The 27,633-nt window shown below is 39.2% G+C and overlaps 1 protein-coding gene across 4 annotated transcripts in view; it reads right to left on the minus strand.

The window, feature by feature from the left end:
- The window catches only part of PIK3CA (phosphatidylinositol-4,5-bisphosphate 3-kinase catalytic subunit alpha), a 42,082-nt gene that overhangs the window by 8,131 nt on the left and 6,318 nt on the right, over window positions 1-27,633 (minus strand). For 2 of the 4 annotated variants that reach the window (XM_063408090.1, XM_063408093.1), the window contains exons 2-20: window positions 16,887-17,300; window positions 15,150-15,359; window positions 14,247-14,497; window positions 12,512-12,757; window positions 11,601-11,686; window positions 10,025-10,130; window positions 8,801-8,953; window positions 8,562-8,696; window positions 6,844-6,968; window positions 6,414-6,495; window positions 5,788-5,952; window positions 5,138-5,241; window positions 4,273-4,444; window positions 3,837-3,943; window positions 3,206-3,327; window positions 2,600-2,678; window positions 1,587-1,757; window positions 1,233-1,350; window positions 914-1,065 (exon numbers count right to left, since the gene is read on the minus strand). In XM_063408090.1, the coding sequence (XP_063264160.1) occupies window positions 914-1,065; window positions 1,233-1,350; window positions 1,587-1,757; window positions 2,600-2,678; window positions 3,206-3,327; window positions 3,837-3,943; window positions 4,273-4,444; window positions 5,138-5,241; window positions 5,788-5,952; window positions 6,414-6,495; window positions 6,844-6,968; window positions 8,562-8,696; window positions 8,801-8,953; window positions 10,025-10,130; window positions 11,601-11,686; window positions 12,512-12,757; window positions 14,247-14,497; window positions 15,150-15,359; window positions 16,887-17,238 (2,936 nt within the window). In that variant the 5' untranslated portion in view covers window positions 17,239-17,300. Of the gene's footprint in view, window positions 1-913; window positions 1,066-1,232; window positions 1,351-1,586; window positions 1,758-2,599; window positions 2,679-3,205; window positions 3,328-3,836; window positions 3,944-4,272; window positions 4,445-5,137; window positions 5,242-5,787; window positions 5,953-6,413; window positions 6,496-6,843; window positions 6,969-8,561; window positions 8,697-8,800; window positions 8,954-10,024; window positions 10,131-11,600; window positions 11,687-12,511; window positions 12,758-14,246; window positions 14,498-15,149; window positions 15,360-16,886; window positions 17,301-23,873; window positions 23,998-26,038; window positions 27,377-27,633 lie in introns of those variants that run through there. The other 2 variants (XM_063408092.1, XM_063408091.1) reach the window with 2 other exon arrangements.

Genomic DNA, 27,633 nt, shown 5'->3' on the forward strand with positions numbered 1-27,633 from the left:
AGCAATTCATATAGCTGTTCAACACGAATTTATGTGAGTTTACAGAGCCATTTTTGTCACTGCTACTGACATTTCAGATTTCAAAAGGTATTTCCTGATACACTGCTAAAATCAATGCTTTCCTGGCTATTTTCACAGTTGCATTTCTCCTGTAGTTTTACGAGAGCAGCAGCTGTTGCTCCTTAGGTTCTCTGAAGAATGCTCTGAAAACAGGCATTTGCTGTATCACACTGAATAAGAAACACCCAGGTTAAGGGAAAAAATGCAAAAAGCTTCACTGTGGTGTTCACACTGACACTATAATTCAAAATCTGTCTTCTGTTGCCATCAACATAATGAAATTAAGATTAAAATTGAAACCTCCCAAAGACTGGCTTGCTGGAAAGAGATATTAAGAATGACTACAGAAACAGATTTATTTCTTTGCTGTTATTATTTTAAAGTTCTTGCTCAGGAGGTTCTGGCCATTGTCACAAACTACACAGGCCAGCTGAAGAGCTGATATCTGAGCAGCTACAGGAGAGACAAGTATGGCTGAATGACCAGCAAGGCTCAGATGCACACAACACTTTAAGAATTCTCAGTAGCTGCAGTTCTGCCATCTCAAGAGGATTTGAAGTGTAAAGTCAAAGGAATTTCAGGTGTTTGAAAAATTACCATCTTTATTCACATGTAGGCCGATTCTGCAAATCTCAACTGAGATTTCATGGACCAAAGGTCATTTAAAGTGCTAAGATTACCCACTGACTTACAAGTGGAAGGCTGATCTACAACTGAAGAACTAGAACATACTGTAAGTCAATTAGAATACTACTGTTCAGTTAAAGGGTCTAATTATTAAAGGTCACCAGCAGTAAAGTGCATTTTAGGTACAAAAAACTCTGGAGGTTAAATGCTTAAAAAGGAAGCTCACCTTTCAAACTCCCTTGTTTTGGTACATTCTTGGGCTCCTTTACTAATCACTATTAAGAAGTCTTGTGTTAAGACAAATGGCACACGCTCTCTTTTGTAACCAAATTTTTTCTTCTTGTGATCGAGGAAGTGCCCAAAGTCAATGTGAAACAGCTTGGAAAGACAGAAAGATATTTTAAGATTAATAATTCCTTGTTTAAATGAAGTAGCAGTAAAATTGTTCATTTACTTATAGTTCAAATAGATTTTTTTTTCCCAAAGCAAACTCATACCAAAGTGAGGATGACCTTAGGGTATGATTTTAGAAAAACATCTCTTACTTGTCCATCATCTTTGACCATGATGTTACTGTTGTGGCGATCACCAATGCCCAGGATAAAGGTGGCAACACAGTAGCCAGCACAAGAACGTGTAAACAGGTCAATAGCTGCATCATACCTATTCCAACAAGAAAGGAGACACTCTCCTCAGATATTCTAATAACACACAGGTCCACATTTTTCTTTTGCAAAAGAGCTACCAGGCAAACAAGGACAGGTAAAAAAGAAAACAAAACCAAAACCAGATGGTCATAATTATGGACGTAATCTCCCACTTGATGAACTTTAGTTCTCTTTGAGTTTCCATCAGAAAGAAGCATATGGCCAAGAAAAACAGGCAAGAGGGAATCTCACATGTCTCCTTTGTTCTTGTCCTTGAGCCACTGGTGCAATGTGTGGCTGTTGAACTGCAGTGCTCCTTTCAAGCCTCCTTTACACTGAATTTGCATGATGGTGTGAGAGCTCCTCACCACCTCGATGAGTCCCACACAGTCACCGATGGACAAACAACCATAAGGCAACATCCTGAAAGACAAAGGATCATTGTGCTTTTTTTTTCTTCTTCTTCCTTTATAGAGAATGGTGGCAAGCAGTGGGAGAGGATGTGTTTTTGAAAATTCCTGTATCTGGCTACTCCTTAAGGCATTGGGAACTGTAACCATTCTGCAAAACATTCTTGGACAAAGGCTTAATTCTGCCACTCATTGCAGTGACCCATGAGAGAGAACACAGACCAACAGGTCTTTTTGTCTAGATAAGGAAATGAAAACTGGGGGTTTCTAGACAGTGCACAGGCAGCTCCTTTGTTCCTACCTAGAAACATACCAAACACAGATTTGAAGGTGGAACCTGTCTAGGATCAGTTTTCCAGAAGCAGAACAGTTTATCCTGAATGCCCTGCAGAAGCTGCTGCACCCACAGACTGTCTGGAGATGGAGATGCTCATGCAGACTGGGCAATATCCACAATATCTGTGTGGACTGAAGTGAAGATGTCAACTACAACTACAAAGAGTCACTGCTCAGCAGGGCTGAGAGCTTGGCACCTTGTTCAAAGCCAAACCAAAAGACACAATCACTTGGCCACAGTGTGGCTACTTCACCTTAGCTCTTGTATCCATTCCTTGTATGTAGCTCACTCAGACCCACTTGAATGAGAATTAAGTATTTTTCAAATATGATCTTATGTTTATAAATTCCAGTAGTTTAGTTAACTGAAAAAACTGAATATTGCTCTGACATGCACAAAAATGTCTATTTATAGCATTTCATTTATAACCCTTGGGAAAACAGAAGAAATCTCTGAGAACAAACCAATGCCAAAACCATTAAGATCAGCATTACTTGGGAATGACCTCTCATGCTTACCGAAGATCAAGACCCTGATTCTGCCAGATGTTTTCCATAATTCGAATTATCTGAAGTGTCAGCATGTCCTGACGCAAGTCTGAAATAGTCAAATACATTGAATTTGCACATTTTGTAATATCAGAGCCTTTGGTTAGATCTTACTTTCCTTTTCCCCCTAAACTATGTCTGAATACGTCTAAAGGTAATGAGGTTTGCATAGTTTCGTGCAGGTTTTGCTCCCTCAGTAGAGAAAAGCAGGTTTTAAATAGTAAAAAACAAACATAAACTTGTGGTGGTGTTTTTTAAAACATACACTAAAACCAGGACAATGGAATCACAGTTTACACATCTGTTTTATCTTGAAGACAAGATTTACAAGTAAGAAGAACAAATATTAAATACTACCGTGTTCCACCTTGACAGACTGAGCATCTTAGAACATATAAAATTTGTACTTGACTGAGGTAAATACTTGTCTATGCTTCATTTTTCTAGAAAACAAAATAGCTTTGCTCAGCTGATTTTTTATGTATATGTACTCTATAAACTTATAAAAAACACTAAGTAAAAGGTTAGGAAAATAAACAGGTACACAGCTTTTGAATTACACTTATCTTTTCTTACCATCTCCATTTTTAAATATAATCTCATTGTTCTGAAATAACAACTCAGACATAATATCTGGGTTTTCCCAGTTCAACCACAGCGGCCTTTTTGCAGATGACATTATCCTGCACTCCTCAAGCCTAAAAGAGATAAGATTTCTTTGAAATAGACATAATTTGATTCTTATACCATGTTTCTCTAATACTGCTAAGTTCTCCTTAAGTTTTGGTCAAACTCTGAACTAGCACCAAATTAAGGATGCATAGATAACTGACAATCCACAATTTTCACTTTCAGACTCAAACTTAAATTAGTAATTGCTACATAAACTATTGCTAAGACCAACAGGAGAGTTGTGTTGTAAGGGAATATTGTAAATATTCCTTTGGCAATATGAGTCCCTGACAACTGGAAAAATGACTGCAGTTCCTGGCAACTTAAAGGAACAACTAAAGGCGACGTTGTTCCCTGATTTGTTAAAACATTAGTTTGAAATGACTCTACTCTTTATGGATTACTCTGCTACAAATTCTATTCAGTGCACTTTGAAGATACTGACATTTACTAAGTTAACCTCAACACTGTTCTTGTTACCATTATTAAACATTTATTTAAGTATCTAGACAAACTTCAAAACTGGATACAATACCGAAGGTTTCCCAGTTGATGTGCAGGATTAAGGGGAGAGATAAAACCTTGCAAGGCATCCATAAAATCAGGCCGTCTCATTTGTTCAACAAGAAACTTCATCTGTACCTGACAAATAAGTGCATTCAGCTCTTGAGAACATTATTTACATGTAAATGAAGGTATCAGATTTTAGCTTTGGTTTTCAAGCACAGTTTTGCACAGTTCTAATGTAAGTACAGCTCAGCTACATATTACACAAATTGAAACATTTCACTTTAGTCCTATTGCCTTGAGAGTTAGACAATGGCATTGACAGAAAATACTGCAGGTCCCCAGAAAACATACCACCTACTGAAATTAGCATTAACACTTTCCTCCTTGATCAAATAGAACAGCTCTAAGTAACTCCTGTGATTCAACAGCAGCAGTTTTAATGAAAGGACAGCTTTTGGTACCTTCTGGGTCTCATCCTTTTTTTCCTGCTTGAGAATATCTGTGAGGTTGATCAACTTCTCCATGGCCTCCACCTGCCTGCTCAGGTGCTTGAGGTACATTCCACACGCTCGGCAGTAGGACTCCAGAAGTAAACCAAACCTCTGACTGACAGTTTTGTTGTGCATTTCAGACCTACACAGGGAGGGAGAACAGTTACAGCTTAAAGACAAGACCACTTCGAGGTGCCAAAAACGAAGCTGTACTTGTGACATCTTCATACAGTCCTAAAATACATCCCCTCAAACAATCCTCTCCCTTTATCCTTGATGACACCAAGGCAAGTAGAAAACTGAGAGCACGACAAAGATGCCTTGCTTCTATTTCTGTGTCTGATTACACCAGCTTAGAACAGAACTTTCAGGTGACCTCTAGCTACAACCCAGTATGTTGCAGACTGAGCTATCAAGCTCTTAATACGGAAGTAAAAATAAAGTTTCTACTAGTCTTTTCCGAAGCTTTACCTTGTTGAATTGGGTGGCTTTCTTTAGATCTCATATATTTGTAAAGTTTTGTGGAAAAACTGCTGGGGCATCAAGCAGCTAACATTATGGGAGGCTTTCAGCAGTCTCAGACTGCCTTGTTTTTAGAATAATCATCATTAGATAAAAAGAAGTCCAAGTGTAAGTACTATTAAGTAGCTTTTGAAACTGCAAGGCATGATTTCTATCACCAAACTATGTATTCAAACACTTAACCAATATAACCCGATCTTTAAGTGCTAGTATTTTTCTAAGAAAGGACATTTAGTATGTCAAACCTTTAGAACAACTAATTGTTTACAGCTAATAGGAAGCCCATTACCCCTTAACATCACAATAAGCTTACTTTAAATGCCAAAAGAAGAAGTGTCCTATCCTTTGATTGGTCAGTGCCTTCTTGAGTAAAAATCTCACAAGCTGATTATCTAAATACTGCTCATATTTCAGAACCTGGTTAAAGAGGAAATGTTAAAAAAATTAGATGCAGTTATTATTTCTATGAACAATACACAGATTAAAGGCAGCTAAACAAAAAGCCATCTGTGTTTTACATTATTTTTTCTGGAATGACTGATCTTGGTATTAATATTTGCATGTGTTAGGCTCTGAACAATATATGCCAACTGTGCACTGGCTGCCTCTATTTCAGGAACTTACCATCTGATGCTTGCTTTACTGTTACCAAATATTTTAGCCTCAACTTGCTCAAAATTTTGAGAAGATGCTTCTGCTCATCCTTTCCCATATGTTAGGACAGCTGAAATAGCTGCCTGTTCCAGTTGGTGGAACAGTTTTGCATCTCTGCAGAATTCTGACATTTAGTACCAACAAGCAAAACCACAGCACTGCAGAAAAACTAACATTTCATCTCCTCCTAAATAATCCACAAAGCAAACACACTTTTGATGACCGCTTTTTCACAACAACTTAACTTTTATGCCTCTGTGATTATTGAATATACACAAGACAACAAACATGCTGAAGTATGTTCAGTACCTGTACCAGCTGGATTAGGTACTGGGACAGTTTGTCATCTGTCAGGGACTTCTCCAGACACCGCACTGCGAAAGCTCGCACCATTGGGTCTGGGTAATTGCAGTCCAGGAGCTCCATGGCTTGCTCTGGTTTGATTGAGGGCCAATCCTTTACCAAACAGTACATCTGTGGGCAAGAAGGCCGAGCACGTTACACCTTTGCACTGGTTAGGAAGAAGCTGTAACACACAGCCATTAGAAGGCATTGTCAGGCACAAACTACATCTGAGTAGAAGCTGTTTACTTGCTGGTCCTCTCAGTCAACAATCTGGTATTAGCTGCCAGTTGACTTTGTTTTGTACACTCTAAAAAAGAATGAAAACAAAACCTCACATTTAACTGTAATTGACAAGTTGGCAACATAAGAGGGATTCAAGTAATGCCAGCAAGAGGAAATCTTGAGACCTGACTGAGCTAAAGAAGAAGAACTATGGATCAGAGACACCTGTCAATCATAGTGGCAAGTCCAGCTATTCCTTCAATGTATCATGCACACATAATATGTTTTTAACCTCCAGAAGTTTTCTTTAAAATAGCGTATTTTAAAGCTTCTTCGAAAGCTAACACTCCTTCAGTGTTTTATGTTACCTGAGCCACTTCATCTCTAGAATTCCACTTGACAGACAAAAGTAATTTGGGTAGAATTTCTGGGGTATTCACGCAATAGTGTCTGCAAAAGAGGAAAAAACTGCATGTACAAAACAACACTTTTGCTTTGATAACCATCAACTATGTCCCCACAGCCTTTTCTTTGTCAGCAAAGTGCTGTCAGGATCCATCCATGCAGGTAAAACTGCAGTAATAAGGAAAATGGGAACTCATTCAACAATTTAGTTTTCTCCAAAGGATTATAACCAAACTACACAATGCAGAATGCTTTACAAGCCTTGTCTAAAACACCAACTCTTCAGTATGGAAGAAAAGGGAGAAAAACCCATGACAAATTTCGAATGAATGGGGTGAAATTTGATTATGCCAAGAAGGATTCCTCTTTGGTTTGGTTTTTGATTTGCAATACCTGTGTCTCCAGAGGAAGTCCTTCTCCTGCTCAGTGATTTCAGACAAAGGGTCTCGGGTACAAATAGCTCTCAGTTGCTCCTTGTCACTCTCTGTTAATTCACTGTCCCGAGCTATTCTGTTGCTCTGCAGAGACAGTGGCACATTAGCCCTCCACACAACTCCTTCTATTGCCAAACCACACATGAAATACAGTATTTTAACAGCACAGCAACCACTACAGCCTATGTCATCCAGTACTATCTTGCTGTATCCACTTGTTATAACTGAGAGATTAATATTTAGAAAGAAGATGAAAGACCACGCCTTTGATCTCTACAACTGCTTTTAGTCACTGCTGGCATGAGAAGAGGTACATTTCAACTAAATCAGCTGTGTGGAGAAATAGCAGCAGTTGACATCTGATGAATGACACAATACAGCACAAAGTGAGACTGGTCATTTCTGACGCCACCTTGAGATTGCTGGGGGCTGCTGAAAGGAGTGAAAAGGATTCAAAAGCAGAACATAGGGAATGAAAATAGGTAAGTAAGAGGTAGAATGCTGTAGGAAAGCCTGAGCAAAAGGAAGATGGAAAATACTAAATCACAATTAGTGTAAGACTAATTCCCCAAAGAACACAGAAAACAGAACTGCTACAAGCAGAAATTACTACATTGTCAGTGAAGTGAGTTTCTCCTCCTCACCATTTTTTCTTTGTGCCAGATGGAACAAAACAGTGAGCTGAGAGGACAGAAGCCCAGGTAAGAGGCTGGGGAATGTTATTTACTAAAAGACAACTGTCCTTAAGCATTTATTAAGAGCCCTGCTCAGTCTGCATAAACAAAAATGCTCCTCTATGATGGACATCCTGCTGAGTATCCAGAGAAATGGAAAGCCCACAGCCTGTTGCTCAGGATACACTGGGACAGGACTGCTGTAGATACCCCAGAGGTCCCCTTCTGGAAGCCCCCAGCACAGCCAGACTCCCACCACAGTGCTCCCCCTCACACAGACCACAGAGCCCTCTTGGGCAAACCCAAGGCTTTGAACCAGCCTCCAGCAGAAAACGTGAAACACACCAACCAATTCCACAGCCTTGGCTTTAAATAAAGAGCATTTTTAGCTTCTCTGCTTTTCTGCTTTTATTTCCTTTCATCATCCAAAAAAGTGCTTTGAAGAAAGCTCCAAACTTCACCAAAAAGCCAATTGTAACAAACAAGTTCTGTTTGTGGAAAAAGTGAGATAAAGGACTACACCCATATCTATGTCCATCAATTCCCTTAAAATTCCCCTTGCTTTTGGTCGTAACTAGCCCATAAAACAGACAGGAAAGAGTTCTAAGCACCTTTGGGTTACACAGGAAAGCCTAACTAGAAACATGAAACTGCAACAAAGAAAAACAGTATCATTGAGGAGAACTGCAACTTTTGAAAAGTTAAACTAAGTAGCTTAACACCTGAATTAGTGATACAAAAATGTCAAAAACACAGCAAAACAGTTTCTCTTTGGAGTGTTTTGGTTGGTCAGTGAAGCATTAGGTCATTTTACTGGTAATATAAAGAAAGGATAATATATTGCCCATTTTACCAAACGCACAACGAAAATTTGATTTTTTGATTTTACAGTAAATGAGGATGTAAAAAAAGAAGTTTTGTCACTGACACACTGAGTAAAATAAAGTAGTAAACAATACTTTAATATTTGAATACCTCATCCGGTAGGGGGAGTTTGCCTTACCTGCCCTGCGTAGCTGTAGTTGAATCCCAGTTCCCGTGAAATTGTCCAATTTGCATGTTCTTCAATCACTGTCATATCTGGAAACTTTACAGGGTTGCTAAACCAATCAAATTCCAGCTCTAAGCATGGAGTTTCCTAGGTCAAGGGAATTCAAATTACTTTTTCTGCCGAATGACAGCAACCAGAATACAGCATATTTTGAAAATGTACTCTTAAGGGGGAAGCTGGCATGCAAATACCTTATTTGGATTTGATCCAGTAACACCAATAGGATTCAACAAATCCTCCAGCCCATGAGGTACTGCCCAAAGATTCAAAGCCATTTTCCCAGATACCAGAGTGTCTGTGTAATCGAACATGTTTATATTTCCCCAAGCCAATGGACAGTGCTCCTTAAAGAGATTAAAATATGATTTTTTTTGGTGTCATCTATGGATTACTGCAGAGCGAGTCAGGAGAAATAACATTTTCACCCCAGATCAAGCTGTTACATTCCCAGATTAGCAGAAAGCAAGTTGTGGAAGCTGTACCATGTTTTTCTATGAATGGCTGTCATGACAGTCCTTTAACAAAATGATACTAAAAGAATTGTAAACACATGCACATATCTTCCTCACACCAGAATAAGTCAGGAAATGGAAAAAGTTTTTCTGACAAAGAAATTTTTTTTACCAAGTCCCGTAGTTACAGAACAAGGGGCAGGAGTTTTAAACTTGAGGCCAATATTTTTAGATTGGACAAAAGAAATATGTTTTTTTATCATAAGGGTAGTCAGTCTGCCACAGTTTGCCCAGAGAAGCTGTGGCTTCCCATTCCTGGAAGTATTCAAGGCCAGGTTGGATGGGGCTTGGAGCAACCTGGGAGAGTGCAAAGGGAGTGGGACTGGATGATCTTTAAGGATCTCTTCTAACCCAAATCAGTCTGTAAGGTTCACAGACCTGCTTGTAGACAAACACCCTATATACTAACTTTAACACACACTCAAACCCATAATGTAATGATGCTGCTGGGTAAAAATTATATGTTGCATGTAGAATCTTAAAAAATTACTATTTGAGGTCTTGCATTAAATGCTAAAGGAATACAAAATTTCTTTACTTGAAAATTCAACTCTAAAGGTACAAATAGTACTTTAAAATTAAATGTCTTTTAAAAATAAATGGGTTAGTAACATGGGTTTTTATAATAATTTTAAAAGCACCTCCACCTCAAAACACTAACACGGGTCTGCCAATGCAGCATAGGCATGATTTACAGTGCTGAACTGACAAGCTTTTTTCTGTGTTGTTTAATTTCCAAACACAAAAAAATCCCACAAGAAAAGAAACACCCCTATTTTAATCAGATTCAAATCAAACATTGCACTAAGACTCATTGCCAAGACACCATTTACCAAACATCTTCCCAAAGTTGATTTAAGTAGCTTTGGCTCATTAGTGCAATAAATCCACGAGGTGTTTTACCTCCTTAGCACCCTTCCGGCCTTTAACAGAGCAGATGGAAAGGCAGAGCCGAGCAGCACGTGGGAGATCAGGAATGTACATGTCATACAACAGCCACTCATTCCATCTGCAAGATTCAAAAGGCACAATTCAGACCAGGTTAAGGGAGATGTCATTCACTCAACCAAAAGGCATTAGTTACATTCCTAAACTGTGTATTTGAGAAAGGGTCCCCATACATGCATTTGACCACATTCACTGCTTTTGGGAATAGAAACTTCCCCAACAGCCTTCTAGCCCCAACACTGTTTAAAAAGCCATGTTAGGTTCAATTCCTGCAGCCTGAAGATAATGGATTTGCATATATGCTACACTGATGTAAGGTTTAGCTTGTGAAACAGTTTTCCCTTCAGGGGAAAAAGGCAACTGGGAAAAAGAGCTTTCAAAACCAAACTAAACTTGAACTGTTGGAACATAAAAAGATATCTGCAAGATGGAGATAGACTATGGAAATCCAAAGCAATATTCCTAAATCAAGTATTTTTCTATTTACTACAGTAATAATAGCACAGATTGGTTCTACAGGAATAGTTTGATTTTGTTTTCACGAACTTCCCTAAGCAGAATTTAGCTCTCAGTTGGTAGAGCTGTGCTTCTGAAGAGGAATTTCTGATCCAGTTTCTTCCCATAAGCGGATTGTCATACAGAATTTTCTCAGTTGAAAGAGACAGCAGCTTCCAAGGACAGCATTAATTTTTCAATGTATCTGTAGCTACTGAAGGCAATTTTACAAAGAAATAACTGTGAAAGCCCTTCTCCAAGAATAAAGAAATTGGCAGATAAACTTTAATTCACTTTTCTTATGTGTTCATTTCATATAATACAGATCTGTGTGACCATATCCATGATTTCAAGGCATAACCTTCACCATCTTTCCAAGATTTTCTCTTTAAAATAGTTTAAACTATCAGCTCAAGTACAGTAGAATTCGGGGCAACTCAGGAGGAGAGCCTATTTTTCACCAACTATGTACATTATTAATCCTTTAGTTATAAAACCTAATCATGTTCATAGAAAATGTACAGATAAAAAGAAGTGTTTCAAAAATTATTATTAAAGATGTGAAGTCAGAAAATGCAAGCAAAGAATTACTTCTGCACACATACTTTGCATCTAATCTTAGCAGGTGCTGAAATTTCTGACCTCTTCATTAGTTAAAGTTAGGAGAATAGGTGGCTAAAAGATGTCCCTAATGTTTATCTATGCTTATATAAAACCTTTTGCACTTGTAAATTCAGGTGATTTATTTTTTCCAGATAATATTGATGGTTTGTCAAACATCCTGAAAATATACTCTATACTGTACTATACTATGCAAGACAAAATGCTTGTGTTTGAATTAAATGAATGATATATATATATATATATATATATATATATATATAGGGTTATGTAATATATGTTTGGAAAACTTAAGGTACAGGATTCCCAGCAAGGAGCTCTACCTGAGCAGTGGCTAAGCTGAGCCTTTACTCCTTCAGTGCTATCATTTATGATGCCCTGAGGTTCTCTACAGTCACTCAGGGATTCCTCTTACCTGGGATTAGAACAAGGTACCCTCTGAGTGTTCACATTGTCACACAAAGGTTCCCCTCCATGGTAGATACCTGTCCTGACATAGATCTGAAAACAACATTCATATTAGTCTTTGAAATGTTACTATAAACGATTTTTTTCACTGCAGTCAACACATACCATGATTACAACACATTATCCTTTCATTTCCAGCAAGTGAAAAACAAAACTAAAACTGAAAACCAAACACCCCCACCACTCCCCAAATTAATTCATGCTCTGTTGGGTGCAAAGCACAGCTTATAAGCATATCCTTCCAGAAAAAGTGTTTTGGTCTTTCTCCTCATTAATTGAGAAACTAGTTCTTAAAAAATACAGTAACAAATTTGAACACTAAAAAACATCCCTGGAATTTATTCTTAATTCTTCCTGTGCCAAGATATTGTGAAAATAATTCCAAGGAAAGAGAGACAGGCTTGTAGGTGTTTTCAATGGAATCGGATCTTAGACCTGCCTCCTATCACCCCATACCTTTATTTTCATAAACAAAGACATCATCCCCTCATCAAAAGCACTCTCAGTTACTGTAATATATTCTTAAACATAATTACTTGGAAGACAGATAACAACATTTCTTTTTCTATCCATTTCATACTCTGCTGAAGTGCTAAGCAAACTGAGTCCTGTTCCTACCAGGCAGAATATTTAGCTAATTACCACAACTCACATTTTTTAAGCAGTGTAGAAACTGATGCTATCTGATGTTTCCAGATGCTAAAACATGGGTGTGTTCTTTAGAATTAAATACTCCAATTTCAGTAAAAGAGTGGTACCATTCTCTAATGTATCAAATAACAATTCTTTTCCAATGTCTGAACAGAACACTCAGGATGGAAACCACGAGCTGCTGGGAAGCCACACGTGCAGCCATACCTTGTCTATGTCCCGAATGTTCACATTCACGTAGGTTGCACAGAGGATCCTTATCCTGAGAGCGCTGTTTATGGTCCAGAGGGATTTGGTGGTGGCCTCCCCGTTCATGTAGGGCGTGGCGGTGGAGATGCGCCGCGAGTACGAGGGCATGGTGAAGGTGTCCAGGGGCAGCTGCGTGTACAGGCTCTCCTTGGCCATCAGCATCAGGTTGGGCATGCGGCCCAGCATGATGCAGCTCCTGATGTACTGCAAGGAAACAACCAAAATGCTCTGTCTGTTCAAGGCCTACACTCTGGTAATGGAAACCTAAAGGTACTCGGGGAGATAGAAAAGTGATCATGTCCTGTGTGCACACCCTGTACAGGGATGGCAGGTACAGCATCCAGCAGTTTGAACACTTTATTGGGGAGGGGCACACAGCCACACCTCATGGTTTGGAGATGTGAACATCTCCAACAATGGAAGGCTGAACTAGAGAGAGAGGGGAGCTAAAAAAACACCAGCCAGGTTTCTTGTAGAGCTCCTTAACCCTGGCACAGCACAGAGCAGATGGATTTGAGCTGTTCCTAGAAGCAATTGAGCTGTTTTGGAACAGCAAGGGCTGTACAGCCTGCAGTGCAGCACAGGTGACTGATACTGCCAGTCCAGGCAGGGAGCAGGGTAAGCAGCAGACACGCTCATCTTTGGTTCAGCTGTGCTCATTCCCCACGCTCAGCACTGATCCTGACACAGCTCCCCGGTCCATTCAGGTCTGAGTGCTGGGAGCATTCAGTCTGGCAACACTACCACAAAACACAGTGTGTCAGGACAGGTCCAGCCTGCAGTTAATGAGCAACTTCTGCTGGGGCACAGCGAAGGCAGAGCAGATGCTTCTGAAGAAACCACGCTAGATCAAATAGGTCTGGTTTTTGATCTTCAGATGACTCTGCAAAATTATTCATGTATGCCTGCACTTGTTCTCCACCTCCCAGAGCACAGAGATACTTTTCCCTTTATTCAGGATCCCCCACCCCTCCTTCTCTCCTGCACTGCTCTGAAGATCAGATTGTCAACCATTTTACCGTTTATTACAACAATACATTCCTCCAAGAGGAAGCAGCAGCAGCCTGTCAGGAAATGTACAGGGTAATGTTGTTGTCTGCTCCAGAGAGGGCTGCTCAGATGCTCTCCTGTCCCATGTTCTGTCTCACACCCTCAGCACTAACAAACCCAGGCAGTGAAGGGCAGACAGACACAAGAAAGGCTCAGCAATGATTCCTGCAGTGCTGGAAGTCTACATTTTTTATCTTATTAAGATAATGATAAAGCTCTAACAGGAAAACACTTTTTTACCACCCCTTCAGGACAGGATTTACAGTAGCAATGGTTGTTAATTTATAATCTGATCAAATTTCCTGTTTTATTACATCAGCACCATTCAAATATAGTTCATCTCTTGCCATCAAAAATCTAGGCTATTTCTGAAAGTACATGCCTTTGATTTAGCACTAACATTAGAGTGAAACATTCAACAAAGAAAAATTACACATATGATATAAATTCTAGTTCAAACTAGAAACTTTTCTCCCCCCTCTCCCTTCTGAAGCACATGGATTAGTCAATTTGTGCACACACTGTCATTTCCTATGTTTTGAATTAATTTAATGAAAAAGCCAGACCTAATACTAATCATTTTTCTCCCCACAAATTTGGATTATTTTGGTGTAGTTCAAAAGAAATCCTTTATGTTACTCACCTTATACTGGCTCAGTGGACATTTTTCTAGCAAGTATTCATCACAGCCACAGACTTTTAAAATATATTTGCCCTGGTACTCCAAGACACAAAGTTTCAGTTGTTCAGATGACAGCAACATACTTCGAGTTTTCTTTCTAATTGCTTCAGCAATAACTTGCTCAGGCACACAGTCATGATTGATTTTTAGGGTGTATTTCTGCTTATCATTGTTTGGTGAGACTATTACCCAAATCACCACTATAATTTGCCCTAGAATAAATGTAAAATAATGTCAGGCCTATCATTTTCAATGCAGTTTCCAAACAAAAAGCACAAATCCAAAATAACCCCCAAACCAAACAACTCCCACACCTCCCAAACACAGAGATTTGCTTTTAGTATGAAAAGAAGATGTAAACAAGACTCATTGCCCAAACTGAGAGAGAGTTTATAATTTCTGCAAAGAACTAAATGTATTAAGGTTATTTTTGACTCTAGTGGAAATTCAAACTTTTAGCTGTGAGGTTAATAATATTTTTATTAACTGAACACTACTGACTATTTGGCCTTCAAGGAAACAGCAGTAACTCTTTCATATTTGAGGACTGTGAGATAACTCAGTGATTAAGCACCGTTTAATTCCAGATATCTGACTGCCCATAGAAAACTGCAAAGCCAACAAGTTGTTCTCACCCACTAAAAAAGTCACCTCTATTTACTGAGTTATACTTCAAGATTCACTTAGAATAGCACAATTTTGAATACAGAGTCCATCAAGAAAATTATTTTAATAACTTAGGGTGTAAGTTATTGCTGGAGTGTACTAAATACAGCACATAAAACAGTGATCTAATTCAACAGCTGTACACTTTGATTTCAAACAGAAAATACGTTCTGTTTCTGCTGTAAATATTGCCCTTACCTTTGTCTAGTTTGTTGTATATGTGTTTGGGGAGTTCAGCTGAGGACTCTACATTTGGAGGATAGACATACAGCGCTCTGCTGTGTGGGGCGTTGGCATCTCGCAGATCCACGGCTTCTTTACAGACATTCAGAATGTTTCTTCTGAAGTCTTGTACTTCTGGATCCTTGACCATGTCAAACTCACAGACAGGCATGCCAATAGCAAAACCTACAGCATTGGAGCAGCAGGAGGATATAATTGGAACTGACAAGTAGAGCTAAAAATGTCTTCAATCACAAAAAAGGCAACTTAAAGCAAAATGCAGCCTAAAAACACAGCCTAAAATATGTGCCAGCTTCTACACGCATACCTAATTGTTTTATATCATTCAAGAACTATGTAGTTCTAAAGTGCACTTAGCAGACACAGAAAAGGTTAGAAAACAGGTGTACATTCCCTGAAGATCGTGGAAGCCTTAAATCACTGCTCTCACAGCAATATTCATCCTGGAGGAAAAGGACCAGGACTCAACTTCCTTTGAAGTCAGCACAGAGTTTCCTAAGGAGACCAGAGGAGCTGTGAAATTTGATTTTTTTCTCAAACCCTGGCAGGATTATTGGTAGCTATTAGGACCACAATAAACTTTGCTTTCAACTGAATGACAGCTATTAATTTTTTTAATGACTTACATTATTTAAAAATTGCAACAAGCACTCCAAAAGACACTGAATTTAAGCTGTTTGACACAGATTCTTATAGTAACAGTGTACTTCTTTCAGGTGCTCAGTCTCAGATGCAATTCCATTTTCTTTAATGAGATTACTTTGATAAATCATCATTTATGCATGAGTGTTCAGATGGAAACTTTCAATTGTTGTGTTGCATGGTTACCTAACCACTGCTTTCCCCAAGTCCTGAACATGTTGAGCTTTACAAAACAGAAGTAATTTACTCATTATGCATTCGTCACAATTAAATCATTTAACAATTAGCAGTACCTCAGAACAAGTATTTCCAGTTGACACATCTCTGCCACTGCAGTACACATTTGTTAGCAACAAAACAGTGGAGTGAGTATGTTTGTACTGCCTCAATTTAATACTTAACCAAGATGTTGGAACAAATGCCAGATTCCCTGTGCTTCCTCAATGGATCATGGAAAATCATAAGCTACTCTAGAGATGATTCAAAACAGCACAATTTATCTTGTCTTTGCATCTCCAGCCTCAGGTGTTTTTTCCCTCCTCTCTCTATGCTCTTTTGTCAGAAGGGGGAAGAGGAAAGAGGAAAAAAAACTCATTTCTGAAGTTTGACTTCCTAAGCAAGCTAGAGCAATATTAAAATCTGTGCCCACAAATGAGGTTTAAGATTTGTAGTTAAATCTAGAATTCACAATTTTGTAGACTTCAAAATAAATTATAACTGATTTCCTAAACAATGACAGGTGTTGCTCTGTAATAATACAAAATCCTGCTAATAGAAGATGGTCAAAAAGATATCCTCTAACACACAGGCAACTACAAATGCATTTTAAAAAGCCAAGGTGAAAGAAACAGATCAGAAAAAAGGAGTTTAACTCACTGATTATAAATATTGGCTTTACTAAGACCAGCATCTTTGGACATTTGATGCAACAACTGGCAGTTATGAAACATGACGGATACAGGTGACAAACATGACCCATTTCAATTCTTCATATTTTGAAGGAGATAATCAGTTAAACAGATTATGTTTAAAGAAAAGAGAGAATCTCACCTATTTCTCTATTAAGAATCTTTTCTTCTCTGTTACCTACTGGTTCAATAACCTTCAGGAAAGGCTGAAACAGTCGCAGGTCACAAAGTCTCCGCGTTTCATCGAAAAACTCTTCTCTCTCTGCTTCTTGTGTAACACTTACAAAAATGTAAGAAGATTCATCTTGAAGGAGCTGATAGAGAGGGTACTTCCTTGCTTCTTTGAAGAGTTCATGTTTAATAGTCAGTAAGGTGGCCTCACGGAGGCATTCCAGAGTCACTATCATTCCATTTGGGAGGAGACACTCCACCAGGATCCTGGGGGGCATCAAATGGATGCCCCATAATTCACCAGATGATGGCCGAGGAGGCATTTTTAACTCTTGGGGTAACTTTGTACTTCAAGCTTTTCAAGCAGAGACTTGTATGTGTGAACCTGAGTGAAAATCAGAAAGTTAAATGTCAAAATTTAAAAAGCAAACATCACCAAGGATTGCAGATAAAATGGCTCAAATGCTGCTTATAATTGTAGATGAATATTCAGGGCTGTATTTTACATTCATAAAGAAGACTTGATAAAAACAAGCCCAAGAACTTGTATTTATATCTAAATATCTACTCAAACAAAACAGTTAATAGAATCACACTAGCTCGGAAAAAACCCCAATATACATATAGTCTTAAGAATAGAGGATACTTTTTTTTACATCTGAACTTTTAATTCATTAATAGAACTTAAATAGCAGGGGTATGAAAATACCTAATACTCAAATTACTACGGAAATTTTAACCAAATCTCAAGCCAAATTCTCTACAGTTTTAATTCAGAAAGGGAAGCATTTATTATAGTTTGGATGATACAAACCATCAGCTCCTTTAAGTTTAGCTAAACCAATTCTTCCACATTTATTTTTTTTTCTCATCTCAAACCTCTAAAGTATTCAAACAACACTTACATAATAGTTATAAATATTTACTAAAAGGTCTAAACTTGATTTTAAGAATCCACATACACACAAGACTTGGCCATAGCTGTTTCAGATCAGTATAAGCTACTTACACCAACAACAAACCCTTTTTTTCATGAATGAGACAGAAGAATTGAGCCCCACTAACACTTTGTAGTTGGGCTTGTTTAGTGCCAATGCCCTGTTCCAGTTCCCTTTGGCAGCTGCATAAATGTCCCTGCCAAGCCAAAGGAAAGGAGGGGAACACGTGTGACTCTCTATCTGTGCTGCTCAGGCCATCCTAGAGCAGAGGAAATGAGCATGAGAAAGAGAGAAAGTGAGAATGGGACAGAGTATGAGAAAACCAGAATCTGGACAGAGCAGAGATGTTTTATAGCCCAGTGGGTGAGGGGAGATGCCAAAAAGAGAGCAGAACTACCCAGCAGGCACACAGTGATATTTCACCAATAAAAACTCCTAATCCCTACCTATTTTTAATTTCCTTAACCAAAGGCAATATTTGTGTATTTGCAAAAGAAATCCAGTTTGTTCTGGATGTTTTCACATACAAACAAACTGTTGGCATCCTGTGACAAGACTGAAGAACACTTCATGTTACAAAATATTTGGTCTTTTTTACTGGAATCCTGACACTTTCACACAGTATCCTGGATTTTTCTGCAATGAAACAAAGTTGCTTACCTGCACATGCATTACTCTTAATTTTGGAGAGATCCATCACAGAATCATAGAATGTTAAGGGTTGGAAGGGACCCTGAAGACCCTCTCATTCCAATCCCTCTGCCACGGGCACACTTTTCACCTTCCACTATCCCAGGGCTCCAAGCCCTGTTCAACCTGGCCTTGGACACTTCAGGGATGGGGCAGCCACAGCTTCTCTGGGCAACCTGTGCCAGAGTCTCACCTTCCTCACAGTCAAGAATTTCTTCCTAACATCTACCTAGCCTAAATTTACCCTCATTCAGTTTGTACTCATTACTCCTTATCCTATCACTACAGTCACAAACCCTCTTAGGACCGCCCCTGTATCTCAGTTTTCTTAATAACAGAAAGGAAGGGAAACCCACAAGCCAACAGCTTCACCTCTCTGTTGGATCAACTTCCTGAAAGCTCTCACTGTGGCAAAGCAATGCTTGCCCTTTGCTCAGCAAATTTTAAAAATATGTATTTATATAAAAACATATTTCTGTATATATTAATTAATGTACTTATAAAATTAATATGTAATATTTTATATGTAAGTAAAAAAATAAGTGATCCTCACTGCTGCATTAGTATTTCTTTTCTAAAAAGTTTTCTTTCAAGTACATCCAGTACCTGCTCTTGCCACACTTCGGTTCTTACAAAGAAACATTTGAATGAAAATGATGTTTTCCCAAATCCACTGCTTCCTAAGCAACTCTGAGCAGCAATAGGGTTGTCTTTTTTTAATCCCTCCTTTGTAGTTGAAGTTTGGACTTTTAAAAATATCCATGAAAGTATTGAAGTGCCACTGCAGATTTAGAAGATTTAGAAATATGCTTTTCCACTACCACCTCATGCATATTTAGAAACGCTTTGCAGCTGACTTCTTTTTAAGAAAGCGCTTAAAGGAGCTGTTTTATTTCCCTCGTCATTGTAATAGCCTCAGTGAGCGGATGCTGAAATGGAAAGCTCTCAGCACACACAGTGTATTTACAGAGACAAACTTGGGAAGCTTACCAATTACAAAACATTAGCAGTGAACCCAAATAACACCATTCAGAGTAACTTGGATGGCTCCAAACCACTGATAACCATCCTCAGCTCACAGATAAAATGAAATACACAAGTTAAATGGCATCTTTTTGATCAGGCAATGCCTGAATGAGGTTCCCTCTCCATATCACTGAATCACATGCCTATTTACATTTCTTAACTGCAAACACAGGCAGAAGCACATCACTGTTATGGCATAAACCAGCACAAAGCCCCCAAACAAACAAGAATATGCAGTCATATGAGCTTTCCTGTCCACACATACACAATGATAGTACAGATGGACGGCAACCAAATTAAATATTCACAACACAGACTGAGTTTATGCCAGCAGCCTTTTAATTTCAGTTCCCCCATCCTGCTGAGGCTCTTCTGAACCATGAGAGCCCATTTTCGCCCTGCCCAAGGCGTGTGTTCTCACTCCTCACCCTGCTGGCACTGGGGTTCCCTGAGCCAACTGGATGGAAGAGGCAGAGAATAACCCACTTTCCTTTTCTTCTGCTGCCTTCTGTTGCTTTAGCTCCTTCCAGAGATCCCCATGGAGTCAGCCTAATGCACTGGGGAGCTGCCTGACTGCAGCAGTGCTGGGCAGGAGCAGCTGCAAGGATGGTGCCTCATTCCACTGCAAGTCTTCCTCCCTCCCTCCCAGCAACAAAGAAACAGAAGCAGGAGTGGGAGACACACATACATCAAAAATGTAAATCCTTTTAGCCAAGCATCTCTTCAAAATAAACATCAGCCTTGGCTTCCTTAAAGAATTCAAAGCTTAAATGACAACTCAGTATCTTTTCTTTAAAAATTTGCAAATGGTCCAAATGTGACATCCCAAAATCTGCAATTTTTAGAGCAACTGCACCAAGACAGCATCTTTTGTTTCAAGCTGGGATATGTGCATGTGCTGGAATGGTGCATGCACTCTGTGCACAGTCATTTCACTTGCACATGTAAGCACGCCTCCAGGGTTTGGATTTGGAAAGCAAGAATGTAAACAGAAACAGTTCTGAAGTATAGCTGGCAGCTTGTGTTTCTGTGTACACTTTCAAATCTGGAAGGCTGCCTGGAATAAATAGAATCAATTATGTTCTTCGACAGTAAAAGGACTGTAATTTTAAGGGAATTCTAGAGAGATGTTATTCAAATCAAAATAAGGGGACATGCAAACATTTCAAATGAACATGTCATCACACCTGCAATCCCTGACCTTCCTAAAGGACCTTCATCATTTTTCCCCCTGCCAAAAGCTTTGGCACATCTGGACTAGCACAAAACAATCTCTAGTTTTGAGATTCCACTTGAAAAGAATAAACACACATGAGGGAAGACAGCAGGAAGATAAACATATCTTCCATAATACAGATTCCTACTTGCTTCCAGATACATTAGCATATGAATGCTAATTTATAGAACTTCTTTTCCTATAGGACAGAAATTAGCTAACATCAGATATAGATGGAATAGTTCCTTATTAAGAATATGAGATTCCAAGTCTAGAAAATTTGGTTTCAGAAAACTATGACAGTTTTATTGCCCCACAGATGAAGACACTCTGCAGGTCAGGAGGGCAATCTAGGGAAAAAAAAATATTACTGTTCGCTTTAGCAGACATAGTTAAGGCAGTCTGTCATCAGCACAAGTACACACAGTTACTCTTGAGGCTCTGCAAGTTCTTCCCTCTCTAAAGTACCAACTAACAAGAAATGTAGCGAGCATAGAAGGAAGCAAGAAATGCACTGTGCTGTAATATTGCAATGAAGTGTAAAGTATGGGATGCTTATGCAAAGAGGTACACACATGCCAGTGACTGAGCACTGAATAATCTGCACTGCTGTACACATCAGCCAGTGTTTCAAAACCCATGCAAAGGACAGACTAAACACTCGATACAATTTTATCAGCCCACGTTTGAAATTGAATGAGTCATTCAGCAAACCGCTACAATTTAATTGAAGTCCATTAGTTTTTCCAGTCACAAGACAAATCCCATTACACTGTTTTTACAGACAGGATGTAGCAACGTTTTATAATATTTTGTGGCATCTTTGGTATCAGAGAGCTGCTCATTAGGATTTGTGTCTGGATTTGATTTCTTTTCCAGGTAGAAGTTTCCTTTAGGCTCCTAGCATTGCCTTCTGTTTATTTAACAATCCAACAATTTATGATCCTGATTTACTGTGCACTCATGTAGGTTAAATGATTTTCCTGATTCTCTATCACACTGACAGAAGTATCAATTACAGGTATGACCCTAAATAAGCTTTTATAAAGTACTGTGGAAGCCCCAAAACAGAAATTGTGAGTTTGTGCAAATAAAAGAGCTCCTGGAACAAGAACAACACTTTTCATTATGCAAGGGACATTTCAACCTCTCTAAATGCCAAAATGTTTTATTCTCACGATCAGACAGATCAGGCACTCTAAAACAGAAAGAGAACTGGGCAGAGCTGTCTGTCTAATTTTGCTGCTGTCCAAACCTGCTGTGTGGTGACAGTAAGACTGCCCCAGACTAGGTATTTTCAGAACTGTCCTTTTGTTCTTCCTGTTTGCCAAGTTGGCACTCTTCCAGAATCCAGGAAGACTAGAACAAAGATGTCTGAAATTGTCCTCCATGACAATATTATCATACCCAGATTTAACTGGTAAAAATACTGCTTTGTTCAGAATAGAAAACAGCAGCCTGTTGCATTGCAGGCGTGTCTTATTTCATACGTATTGCTTTCGTCCTTATTTCCCAGAAAACGTGCAGATACCCGGAACTCCTTATCTGATCACAAACAGCAGCCCAAGGGAAGCAAACAGGAGGATTTAACACTGTCAAAAACATCTTAACGTTTAGTTTCCTTCAAAAACAGGCAAGTATTTCCAAATACTACCAATTTTATTTGTAGTTACCCATTTCTTTCACCTTTCAAAAACAGTACTGAGTACATTTGCTTTATTCTAGACAGAGCTAAAGCTCTTTAAAATTATTGTCAACATCTGTAGAACAATAACACTGTTGAAATACAAAATCATGCTTTTTTGTAAATGCAAAACCTCATCAGAAATTAGTGAAAAGCCGTTTCATTTTAGTTAGATATGAGACTAAGGTGTGGCTACGTTTCAGGGTTGTTCTCTTTTAAGTTATCTTACATCCAAATTTATTTTTCCAGAATACAATACTCTCCTAGTGACTTTCAGATACTATGAGTAAAATTAATGGTGAGGTCATCCTGAAAAAAGAAGAACTCACGACAAAGTATTTCCCAAGAGGAACTATGTGTGCTATGTTGCTGCAGGATCAAACAGATGAAACAAATCCAAGATGATCAGTTTAAAAAGATTTACTATTGCTGAAGTATTTTTTTCCTCTCCAAGTGAACCAAAAGACCTTTGTGAATTCTTATTCTGAAATCCCCTTGCTTGCCCTCCCCCATCCATGCAGGCAAAGTGTTTACAGCTTCCCTCACTGTCTGGGAGCCATGAAAACAGGATCACGAGAAAGGAGCATTTTCAAGTTGCTGGTGACCTCCAGAACTCCCACTACGACTGTGCCTTCTCCCTAGGGATCCCATGACATACCACAGGCAGAATATCTGTCCTAGAACATTTTCTTCCAGCTAAAGGCAGAATCTTTTTCTCTTGGTTGAACAAAGAAAAGCCTGGAATTATGTTTTCCTTTTTGGTCCAAAATCATTCAGTAATTCCATCTCTAGCTCCACCTCAAAGGACAGGATTTTGTTATTTATTCAAGACTAGTAGTCATAAAGCACAACAAAGAATTAGAAAAGCAACATATCATCTATTTACACTTGACATATCTGCTTACTCATTATTTCAGCAATTAGCTTGGCTTGCTGTGTAGCAGGATGAGAATTACCTTTCCACCTGGCTCTGTGCTGCTTCTCCACAGTAGCTGTGAGCTCTGAAGGTCAGTGAGCAGCACCCAAATTCTTTCAAGTTGTTTAAATCAAAAGCTTTAATGTTTGGCAACAAAATCAGAGCAACATGCTATTTTGTACCCACAGAAATAAGGTTTTCCTCTGACTACATATTTTTGTTTAATACTCCCCTTCATATGGCTGACAAACATTATTTTATGTGAACATCAAGAAAAACACAAAGCCAAAGCACACCACAAAACCTTACTCTGCTCCTTGCTGCAAATATTAATGGTTTCAACGTCAGCTCTCACATGCAGTTCTGCTTTTAGAAATTAGTGCCAGATGATGTAAACAAAAGCTTGCCCTAGAATGTAACTAATGAAACCAGGTTTGAAAAGTAACAAATGCTAGTTATAAAATTAAAAAATAATACAAAAATTCCACCTTAAATGCTGCTGTTTACTTTTCTTTCCATGTTTCTTCCCATCCTCCCACCTTCCTGGGGTATTTGGAATGCAGACAGTAAACAGGATCTTTAAAAACAGGAAGTGCTGGCACACAGACAAGGAACCAGAGCAGAGTTAATCCAGGTGTTCTGTGCTCCAGTCCAGTCTGAATCCCCACCCAACATGAGCAGCTGTGTGGCTGATCTGTAACTCAGATCCAGGACCTTCCCCAGTGCTGATCCCCCCAGATTTGTCACCTTGGCTTTTACAAGTAATTGCTGCAGCACGATGAATCTCCAGTTGCATTGAGGAAAAGGAAAGATTTCCTCTCCCAGCTGTCTCTACCCAGAAAGGTAGGGAAAGAACTGCAGTGAAACTCCAGAGGAACTGCAGACCTCACATAGCTACACCTGCCTCTTTAACACAAGCAATGGTGTCAAGAGGGTTCAATTATTAATCTACATTCATCTTTACACAAAATAGTCACCCTGTGTGTCCTTTCTTTACTAAGAAGCAGCTGAAAAAGACATCAGACTCAGACCGACTTACAGTATCTTGTTTACTTCCCATGTAACATTTCCTAGGATGCAGTCTGGCAGCAACTTTAAATTGAGATAAAGTGTTTCTGCTGTACTAAGTTTCTCCAGACCCTGAATGCGACCAACATGTAAAACCAGAAAAAGCTTTTGGACTGGCAGTGGATAGCACCATTCCTGTATCTTCACAGATTTTTAATAGTAAGCCTAGAACAGTGAACTGGAAACAGAAGTTTCAGTTCTGTAAGCCAAATATAAATTAGCTTTCCATTTATGCTATCTTTACAGACTTCTGCAGCCAAATAGTACTTAACAGGAGCATGGGTTTAGTCTGCGTGGACTTACTGAATTCAGTTAGCAGAAATCATTATCTTTTATTTACTGGCAAACAGAGGATAGCATGCAACTTCATTTTTGTTAGAGGATTTGCAAGGAACCACAAGCCTCAGCAAAAGCTATGGAAGTAGGTTGTTTTATTTTTCTCTTTGTTTAAACTCCTCAACTGGAAAACCAAAACAATGCTTTCCCCACTGAGCTACTCCTTAGCTCCCTTTTCAAAACCATTTGTCCAGCGAAGGAAGTTGGTAGCAGAGTTAACACAAAGGCACAGCCACTGTAATGAAAAAATCAATTCTGTAGCTAAATTCACTTGTCCTATAAACAGCTGAAACTCACACAGTTCTCAGCATGTTGTCCTATACAAAGACACATGGAATAAGATAGCAGCAAACAAATCCAGCTCTGTGCAAACCCTGCCCTGTGGAAGCTGTTGTCTACTTCCACACGAGCTACAGTCATGACAGGAAAACACCACAGCTTTCCACGGGTCAGTCAGAAATGCAGTCCTACTCCCTATCACTTGTTTGTGATACACTCAATGGTGATTAACAAAATATTTATTTAGCAGTAGATGATAACCCTGCTGAGAGGTAAACAGCAACAGCTTTCCATAAAATATTTTCAACAGATCAAGACTGTTCTGCCCACCCCCATACCAAGTGGAGATAATATTCATCTGCAAAGAATTTGGCACCACTAACAGCTCCCATCAGGCTTCATCTCCTAAAGGTCACAGATCACATTGGTGTGTTGCACCTAAGCACACGGGAAAACTGGGCCTTCTATGTGAAACAACACGGCAAGACTAAATTCCCATTTTGTAAACTTATCTGACTGCTTCATGTAAGTTACAAAGAACACAAAGTTTCTCTGAAACCTCAAGGAGTGTTTATTCTTGTTGTAGCTGTTGACCCTGGTTGAACAGCACTTTTCTTTGCGTTTACAGGTTGGATACCACAATCAAGATGCTCAAGACACCAATATATTTGCATTTGTGTTCAACAAGTGCAAACAAACATGAATCACTGACGGTGCTTGTCAGTAGCATGCTCCAGCCTGAAGCACAAAACCAGCTCTGGCAAACTGGGACACGGTTCTTCAGCATCCGTAATCAAATGTTTATCATTCCTGTACATGACTGATAGAAGCATCTGTTTTGATTTGATGTTGAAGTTCCCTGCACAAATTAGGCTGCAAATGAGACCAAATGCCTGTTCAACAGTATCAACATTATTCTGCCACATTAAGTGTATAAGAGGAGAGAGTGCAAGCAGGAGAGAGTCACTACCATGGATCCTGTGGTGTCCTGTTGGTCCTCCAGTGCCCTGGGCTTCTTCGCAGTGGTGACAGGATCCCACGTGGTTCTCTCCCAGTTTTAAACCATCCTTCATTAGCAGGAGAAGCTCGAGTGGTTTTTCGTTCTTCATTAGCATGAGAGGTGAGAGTGGGTGTGGTTTTTGGTTCCTCATTGGCATGAGAGGTGAGAGTGGGTGTGGTTTTTGGTTCCTCATTGGCATGAGAGGTTAGAGGAGGTGTGGTCTCACCATTGCACATGGCCAGGTCTTATTTTGGTGGTCATTAAGGGTCTGCACATGGTCAGGTCTTATTTTGGTGGTCATTAAGGGTCTGCTCTGCGGGTCATACATGGCACACATCCCCCAAAACCCAGTGTCCTCTTTGTGACCCCACTCCTTGGCTTGTGCAGTTACACACTGTAACTGCATCACACCACAACAGAGCACTGCTGCGGAAAGCATTGCCTTTGGTCAGAACTGAAACTCTTCATTTTTGTGGCTCACGCAGAGGCAGCTCTGGTGTTTCTGCAACAAGTTTCACCACTGAGCAAGTGTTTAAGGCAGATGCTGTAGATGTTATTATCCCTTTCCTTACGGCATCTGCTTTGCGAACGACGTTGTGCAACACACGCACGGCAAGCATGGGGCTGCTGAGACAGGAAGCTGTGCTGTGCATCCCTTTTTCCTCTACTTCAAGCTGTAACCCAAACTGTTTCTCTAACAAGGTCAGCATACCAGCAACTTGTGGTTGATGCATCAGAAAGAATGGATCATGTTTGTCTAAATAGATAATGTTTATAGTGAATGTGAACTTTCCAAAGAAGTGACATAAACTCATAGGTATTTAAGCAATGATTATCAGTAATTTAAGGATTTCCCAGCTTCCCAGTTTAGAAAGTCACTTTCATATCCAGATTAAATGGTTTGAGACTAAGGCACATGCAGCCTACTATTACAATCAGACCTCTGTAAGAAAGATCATTAAACTGAGAGGCCTTTATTTTTAAAAAGCCAAAAAGATATCGGCAGTAATCAGTCACCACTATTGGGAAGGTTTTACACATTTGCACAAACAAGGAAGAATTTTTAAAATACACAGATGGTTCTTTGGAAATATTTAATTTATGTTTTTGTAGGTATGTATATTCAAAAAGACTGAAATCAGTTCTCAGCCTGGTGAAGTTTAACCGTGGATTAGAAGAGACCACAAAAGCTCAAGTGTTTTGGATTTAATTTCCACCTATTAAAAAAACACCAATTAGGGAAGCGTATCTATCTTGCAAAGCATCTTTTTTGTTGTTTAAATAAATAACCTGCTCACATACCAGGACAAGAGAGTGGAATCTATAATCATGGTTACACTTCTCATATCACCCTGAAGCTGTTTGTGATACTGTACTATCTGCCGAGGTACAATGAAAAGCCTGGAAAAGAGGTGATGAAAGCAGACTTGAAGAGCTGCATTACAAAGCGCTTTGACAACATATTTAAGAAGAGTTTCCAGAGTCAGGAATAGGTTTTGCTATCCTTTTCTTCATGCATAAACTCTCCCATTTTATTGCCCGTTGGCTTCTGTTTTCATCTTTAT

This window comes from Prinia subflava, chromosome 11 (assembly GCF_021018805.1).
Source record: "Prinia subflava isolate CZ2003 ecotype Zambia chromosome 11, Cam_Psub_1.2, whole genome shotgun sequence".
NCBI lineage: Eukaryota > Metazoa > Chordata > Aves > Passeriformes > Cisticolidae > Prinia > Prinia subflava.